This window comes from Salvelinus alpinus, chromosome 4 (assembly GCF_045679555.1).
Source record: "Salvelinus alpinus chromosome 4, SLU_Salpinus.1, whole genome shotgun sequence".
Lineage (NCBI taxonomy): Eukaryota > Metazoa > Chordata > Actinopteri > Salmoniformes > Salmonidae > Salvelinus > Salvelinus alpinus.
Window position 1 is genome coordinate 52,191,587 of NC_092089.1, and position 7,793 is coordinate 52,199,379.

The 7,793-nt window shown below is 42.9% G+C and overlaps 1 protein-coding gene and 1 non-coding gene across 2 annotated transcripts; one reads left to right on the forward strand and one right to left on the reverse strand.

The window, feature by feature from the left end:
- Positions 1-2,176: 2,176 nt before the first annotated feature.
- LOC139573944 (triosephosphate isomerase B-like) lies at positions 2,177-6,920 on the reverse strand. The gene is made up of 7 exons (XM_071397949.1): positions 6,698-6,920; positions 4,710-4,833; positions 4,468-4,552; positions 4,036-4,168; positions 3,408-3,493; positions 3,057-3,144; positions 2,177-2,867 (listed from the first exon to the last, which is right to left on the reverse strand). Exons 1-7 carry the CDS (start codon positions 6,804-6,806, stop codon positions 2,749-2,751), a joined length of 744 nt encoding a protein of 247 aa, XP_071254050.1. The 5' UTR covers positions 6,807-6,920; the 3' UTR covers positions 2,177-2,748.
- A 614-nt stretch (positions 6,921-7,534) lies between these two features.
- LOC139574883 (U7 small nuclear RNA) lies at positions 7,535-7,590 on the forward strand. Its single transcript, XR_011674841.1, has one exon. It is a non-coding gene; the product is annotated as a U7 small nuclear RNA (small nuclear RNA).
- The last annotated feature ends 203 nt before the right edge of the window (positions 7,591-7,793 follow it).

The window sequence follows — 7,793 nt, forward strand, 5'->3', positions numbered from 1 at the left end:
CTAATGTAACTCTATGGCAGCACCCAAGGGTCTTGAATTTTTGAGCTCTCCCGTAGATTTTGCAGTGACGTAGTGTCCCCATGAGTGACAGAACACTGAGCCAATTACGGTGCAACTAGAGAACATTACCAACTCATACATTCCGTATTTTCCGCTGGCTGCCCCACCACCACAGAAAGCTCTGCTCCTCATAATTTTTTCCTCACTGGACAGATGTGCTGCTCAGACTGAATTAATAAAATGTGAGTTCTGTATGTGTTGTTATAATACCATACTATTTTATAAAAAAATATTTTTTAGACTATGCAGAGATGCTTTTTTTATGGTTTGGTTTTGGATTTTGATTTCCTCCTGTGTGTGCATGCTGTTTTAAACTTCTGTTCAAAAAAATATTACTATAATTTGGACCAACCCTTGTCCAAATTCTGTTTCACTTCTCTCTTTTTTCAAGTAATATGAACTAGAGCTGCAACCACAGCAGCCACACTAGGTATAATTCCACCCTCACCCTGCAGCAACTAAGTCGTTGGTCATGCTTTGCCTACACCTCATATGTTATGCCCAATCAACTGGCAATCGTCTCAGCAAAATGGTCATTTTACCATAGCTATCAATAGCTACATTAGTTGGCGAGTTTCCAATAACACGCATGCATATAGCGGTGGCAATCATTCATTATTATATATTTTTTATGTGTAACAATGCGAGGCACTCATCAGGCAGGCATTGAGGCAGATACGTGTCCCTATCACTTCGTATTACCGCATGCATGGCTGGGTTCAACGCAAAGCAAACGTCTCATTTTATCATACAAATTGCATTACAGCATGCGTCAATCCAGGCGCTGCATGGGCAATCCAATGTCTATATTGGTCGTGCAACATTGACGGTTAATACAGCCTCTGCAGAAGTCAGGGCATTCATACTTCTTGCGCTTCATGGAGCAGCGCAGAACTGTTGAGCAAATCTGTTGTGAAGGAAGTGAGTTTGTGTTTATACAGGACCTCCTGCCCCACCTACCGTTGAGGCCCCTTGTGCACAGGAGGTTGGTGGCACCTTAATTTGGGAGAAGGGGCTCTTGGTAATGACTGGGGTGGAATCAGTGGAATGGTATCAAATACATCAAACACATGGCTTGTAAGTGTTTGATGCCATTCCATTTGCTCCATTGCAGCCTCCCCTCAGCAGCCTCCTATGCTGTTCTGTCTGCTAACCTTACTTCCCACTAATCAAATCATCAATATTTATTAAGTAGATTAATTCATGCCTCTGTTGCCAGATTTGTACATGGTGGGATTGTTATAAGGAGTTCAACATTGTGTAGGGAATGCTGAAGAAGGCTGTGTTCCTATTCTATGCTTTTTTCCTTACCCTGTGACTTTACCTCATTTGACAGCTTCACAGTTCAAGGTAAGGAGAGAAGAAGCCACAAGGGAAAAGAGGATAGCGTTTGACCTTTTGAAACAATTTGGCATCACATTACCAAAGTACCACCACCAAATACTGTAGTCTGATTGGCTTTACACAGAGGTAGGAATGCAGTGTCATGTTTTGTCTTTGATCATCATGTCTTGTCCCTGTGCTTCCCTCTGCTGGTCTTATTAGGTTCTTTCCCTCTTTCTCTCTCTCTCTCTCCTCCTCCCTCTCTCCCTCTCCCGCTCTCTCTCTCTATCGTTCCGTTCCTGCTCCCAGCTGTTTCTCATTCTCCTAACGACCTCATTTACTCTTTCACACCTGTCCCCTATTTTGCCCTCTGATTAGAGTCCCTATTTCTCCCTCTGTTTTCCGCTTCTGTCCTTGTCGGATTCTTGTTTGATGTTTGCTGTCCTGTGTCCTTGTTCCGCCCTGTCGTGTTTTTGCCTTCTTCAGATGCTGCGTGTGAGCAGGTGTCTATGTCAGCTACGGCCTGTGCCTTCCTGAAGCGACCTGCAGTCTGTGGTCGCGTCTCCAGTCGTTCCTCTCTACTGACGAGAGGATTTCAGTTTCCTGTTTTGGATTTACCTTTGATATATCCAGGAGAATCATTGTTTGTTTGATACTGGAATAAAGACTCTGTTTCTATTACGTCGCTTTTGGGTCCTCATTCACCAGCATAACATGCAGCCTGCTAGTATTCAAGATCATGCTGTGAAAGATTGTGCCGTGTGTCAAAAATACAATAAAAACAGGACACAACTAGTCTCTAAACCTTTTATTACAACAACAGTCAGCCCCCCCCTAACAAAACATGATGGACATGTAATGGACGCCTCCCTCTTGACCGAGTAGCCAATGAGAGAGCGGCTCATGTGTTCTACGGGAAGGGATAAGACACAAAACATAATTACACAAAGAGTCAGCTATAGTACAAAGACAAGTGAATCTGATTGCTAGTTTTGACACTGTATACATAAAAGTTTGTAAACTTTCAAGTAAAGGCATGAGTTGTTGTTCCATCCAGGATAGTGTTGTCAAGCGCAGTCCCTTCAAAAAACAGTAGTGGAGGCCAGTACAAAAAAAACACTATCTCAGTGGAACTAACACCTTTCAGTGCTGTATAGTATGCGTGTCAATCTGTCCCTTTTCTTTGAAAGATTAAACCAAAAAAAAAGAAAAAAAAAGAGGTGAAGACATCACACAAATACATTGAATTTAAAAAAAGGGTAAGGGAAGGGGGTTCTAAGTGCCGAGTTTTGAGGATAATGGTTCAGGTTCCGTCTGAATGGAGTTAGCCTCAAATATGGACATGGTCTGACCACTTCAGGGTTTTTATTGCTTGGCGTTGATGATGTCAACGAACTCTGGCTTGAGTGCAGCGCCACCAACCAGGAAACCGTCCACATCCTTCATGCCTCCCAGCTCCTTGCAGGTGCCACCAGTCACGGAACCTGAGGAGAGAACAGACAGATATGAGTGAGGAATGGAGTGATGAGGGACAGAGTGGAGGGGAACCACTGCATGCCCCTGACTTGAGTTAGATTAGCTATGCAATGGCAAAACCTATTCATCCCCACTTGTGGTTGTGGCGTTAACAGCTTAAGTGTGTTTAAACGTGAAGCATAGGAGTTTGGTCTCACCTCCATAGATTATCCTGACAGAGTTGGCTACTGCCTCAGACACATTGGCCTTGACCCACTGCCTCAGTTTGTCATGAACGTCCTGGGCCTGAGAGAGAAAGATGAGAAAAGATAAGAAAAAAGGGAGATTCAAATAAAACCATGAATATGGGTTCCAAAATCCAGTAAGTTCTGACTTTAGCCTTCAATTTAGTGATGAATCTCAAATGGACAACACATTCTGCTCTAGTCTAGACTGAATATATACAGTATACAGAGATTCAGGCTTTTAGTCACATGTTCCCATCTGTCCCAGGTTCTTTCCATTGAGGTCATACAATAGTAATGGATGACACTAGAAGAAACACTTACCTGGGCGGGGGATGCGGTCTTTCCGGTGCCGATGGCCCACACGGGCTCATAGGCCAGAACAACCTTGGACCAGTCCTTAATGTTGTCTGCAAACAGAATTGACATAATGAATACAGTACTGCATTCACATGAATCAAATGAAGAACTCAAAATGGACACAGTGCCATCATGGACACGCTGGATATAACCAAGTTGTTAACGAAAAGGAAAACGTATTAATTACACTGAAAGTCCCAATCACGTCTGTGGCGGGCACACTATCCGTTTGCCAATAGGATGTATTCACGCAGCAGTAGTATTACTACATTCAACAATGTTAGAATCGCTACAAAGTAATACAGGGTACATACAGTAATTGGAATTTATTGCTTACTTTCCAGATACAAAGAGGCCTTTGCAGTTTATACGATGGTTATATATAATTGGCATGGCTCTTGACATGTTTAACTCTTCTCTGTGCATTGTAAAGTTCAGGGCTCATTTTCAAATATATAAAATGCAAAACTGATGCTAGATCAGCACTCTGATACACTGATTACAGGCTCTGATAATATATGTGTACACCTGAGCAGAATCTGTGGTTTTGTGTAACACACTCATTATGAATCAGTGATTTCAGTGACAATACCTGCGAAGTGCTTCGTCTGTGCGTTGATGACCTTCTCCGTGATGCCAGCCTCCCTCTCGTCCAGCTTCTCACCGATGCAGGCAATGACACCCAGGCCATTCTCCAGGGCGTGGGCGCACTTCTGACCAATAAGCTGTCAGGACACACAAACAATTATCCAATCAGACAGGTTGTTCATTTATTGTCATATTTTTCACATTTCCTCTACTTGAGGAACACCTGGAGTGTAAAATGGAGATTAAAATGATGATCCATAGATTTGTCACTGCTCATCAAATCCTGTCATGTTCAAGGTCAATTCACTGTTGAAAGAGACATAATCCAATTCTGTGTCACAGCCCTGTTCTTGTGATAGTCTGCTGCCACCTCCAGAGACTCCTCCCGAGACTACACATTCATGAACACCATCACTCGACCAAATAAGCCATTTACCTCATCAGTCTCTCCAAAGACCCAGCGCCTCTCAGAGTGGCCCAGGATCACCCAGTGCACGCCAACGTCCTTGATCATCGCAGGGCTGAGAAGGAGAGAAAGAGAGGGGACGGAAAAAGAAAGAGCATGTGAGAAAGAAGAGAGATTAGCACCCAAAGTACAGTCAGCCTACAGTGTTGGTTCAGTAAAGCACTAGAGTCCTGAAGACACTAGCATCCGCAGTTACAGAGCATGTCCATTACCTGATCTCCCCGGTGAAGGCACCCCCCTTGACCTTGTAGCAGTTCTGTGCGGCCACTCCGATCTTTGGGTCCAGCTTGGCCCTGGCGAACTCAAGGTAGATTGACGGGGCGCCACAGACCACCTCTGCAAGTAGAGAGAGAGAACCAACACGGTCATGCACTGACCACTATTCTCAGGGTTGGAATAACAGACTGACCAGTTAATATTCTTAAGAGGTGAATCCTAAATTCCACTTCAGTTTCATTTTTCACTTAGTCATGCTCTGATGTCAATGTGTGAGACTAAGTGAAAATTCTAAGTAGAAGTTAAGATTTGCCCCTTGATGTTTACATGGACGCCAACGTTACAGTAATATTTTCTGAAACTGAAATAGGAAGTGTACACAGTAATTGTTGGTGACATCTAGTATTAGTGGCAAAGGCTTTCCTTTGAGAGTGGTGACAACTCCATGTAGTGGCTCACTCTACTATTCCCTTAAGTGTACAAAACAAGGTCTATCTATCAAAATGATTAGGCCTATTTGGGCCAGTGTTGGTTATACAGTCCAATACCAGAGTTTGCAGCATTAGTACACACTGTACAACTGGGATATCCCCAGTGTTGTGGGGTACAGTAGGCCAGACACTGACATTAGCAATGTAACTGTATCTTGGGGTTAAGTGTGTCTATATTAAACCTCTACAGTCACTAATCCCGCTGTAAATGTCATTTATCCCTGCCAAGAGTCAGTCCCCCGCTGCAAAAAGGTCCTAGTTCAACCTCCAAAAGGTCACTAGAACTCAGCTCACAAAAGTCGCTCACATGGTCACATTCTGCTGGGGTCGAACAGGACCTTAAATTCAAAGGTCAACCACAGGATTTAAAAAAAATGTTAAATACTGTGAGGGGTGGCGCTTTCTGTGGTGTAAAGTCCGTGGCTGTAGACAGATGTAGGTTACTACACGGACATAACGTGTCCTTTGGCGCACTCCGTGGAGCAGCAGATATCGCCCATGTATCGTACAAAAACGACACAAAACCTGACTAAGTACGTGTAGCCTGTTCTTGAAATTGTGTGTTCAAATGCAAACATGCGATCGGGGCAGACTGCATATACGCCTCTGTGGCAGTTTGGAAATGCACGATAGAGAATGGCGGAAACACCGACATCTCCATGGCGGAATGGGGAACTCTATCTTATTGGTTAACAAAATGAGTATGTTGTGCATAAATTAGTTCGGGTCTAACGGTAGAATATGTATTTCTAAATTAAATTATTGTGATGGTGCAATGATATCCGACATTTGGTCCTCCTGGTAGTTATATGAAACAGGGCTCGCGATCGGATGGATCATTATAATGCATCAAAGAACAAAACAGACATTCCGCCCCTCGCTTGCGCCAGACAGACTGTTGTGGCTACGTGTTGTTCGGAACGTACGCCCACTGTCATAGACAATCCATTTAGCAAGTCATGTTCTTCTATCCTAGTTCAGTTTAGGAATACTGGTTAAAAATCCCCTGACACAATGGATTTCTCCGGTTACAAAGGATTATAGGGCGCTTCAGTACCAAAATAGGCATATGCCTATGTATTCTGCATTGTATTCTGTATTCTCCACAAATTGTCACCATCGCACAGATCGCATCATAATTACGTAAAAATTAGTGTCAGGGTATCCTATAATTTAAAAGCATTGTGAAAATGGCAATGAAAAGGGACCTTCCGGAGTATAGCTTGGTTTGCCACCCATTGATTCGTGCACTGATACCAATAAATGACCTTCCCTAACCTTTGTTTCACGCTTTTTCCTTCTCTTGGAGAGCTGAAACAATTTACCTTACAAAAGTCTAATTTCACAATGAAAGTGTGCCGTGCGACTGTCATTTCAACTGGATAGGCTACACCAGGAACCCAATGCGACAAGTTACACAATTTCAAAGATCAACTCTAAGACTACTACACGAGTCAGACATTAAAGCACAGAAGCCACACAGAACCACGCACCGGTGTTGGGGTCGAGCTTGGCAGAGTTCAGGGTTTTGATGAGTTCGCCAAGACTTGCCTTGTCTCCATTCATCTTCCAGTTACCACCAACGAAGAATTTTCTGGACATATTTGCAGTTTAAGGTTGTTTCTCGGCCTTCGAACTGAGCTGGATTCTTATAAGGCGGATCTACTTCGGGGAGAAGAGCAACGACCCCGGCGCAAATCACTGTATTTATCATCATGGGCTACGTAACCCAACCTCTCAGTTTGTTCTATTGGTTTACAGAGACACGCCCAGAATAGCGTTTCCTTATGTACAATGGTAGCCTTTTATTTCAGTAGAATAAAGAGTACAGGCTACATTTTCACAAAAATGGATGTTCTTCAAATTAGGCTATCTTTGTTTTAAGCGTGAAAATAATATTGATGTTTCAGTATATGGGGATGAAATACATTAAAAACATATCGAACATTCCTACAGAGCACCCACTGAAAATGTTCGGTTATATCAAATAAAATGGCTATTCCGATCAGACGGCGAGCGGGGCCTGCTAAATCGAACAACCCATTCTCACTCAAGAAAGCTGAGAGAATTCAGCGCATTGATTGGCTAGCATTCGATTTTATAATTTGTATACCCAGCATGCATTTCGCGTTATATTTACCGCAATTTGTCTTAAAATAACTTTGTTTAGACAACAAAACAAGCCATCTTGTGTAACATTACAACATGTTTGCCACATTATATTTCAATCATTCTGAAACATATTTTTTGTACGCCTGATAGGAGCCAACTCTGACATATACACTGACTGTAAAACCTACAAGAAGGCTTGTGACCTTGAAAAGATTATGGAAAACTTGCTCTTTTAGTATTTGTCAAGTAGGCATCTTCAATTGAAGAAGCCCCAGAACCCTGTAGAAAAAAGTGATACGTCTGTCCATTCTGTTACAGATTGAAGCAGAGTGTAGATTTACGTAATAAGGCCCGAGGGGTTGTGGGAAAGTGGTCATATACAACAAACCTCAGAGGTGCCTTATTGCTATTGGAAACTGGTTACCAACATAATTCGAGTAGTACAACTAAATGTTTTGTCATACCCCTGGTATACGT

What these genes read in the sequence shown, in the direction of transcription:
- LOC139573944 (XM_071397949.1), bottom strand. Translation starts at nt 6,806, where the DNA reads ATGTCCAGAAAATTCTTCGTTGGTGGTAACTGGAAGATGAATGGAGAC. An exon ending in GCCTTCACCGGGGAGATCAG is followed by an intron (nt 4,553 to 4,709) that starts GTAATGGACATG and finishes TCTCCTTCTCAG; the next exon opens with CCCTGCGATGATCAAGGACG. An exon ending in TGTCAGGATAATCTATGGAG is followed by an intron (nt 2,868 to 3,056) that starts GTGAGACCAAAC and finishes TTCTCTCCTCAG; the next exon opens with GTTCCGTGACTGGTGGCACC.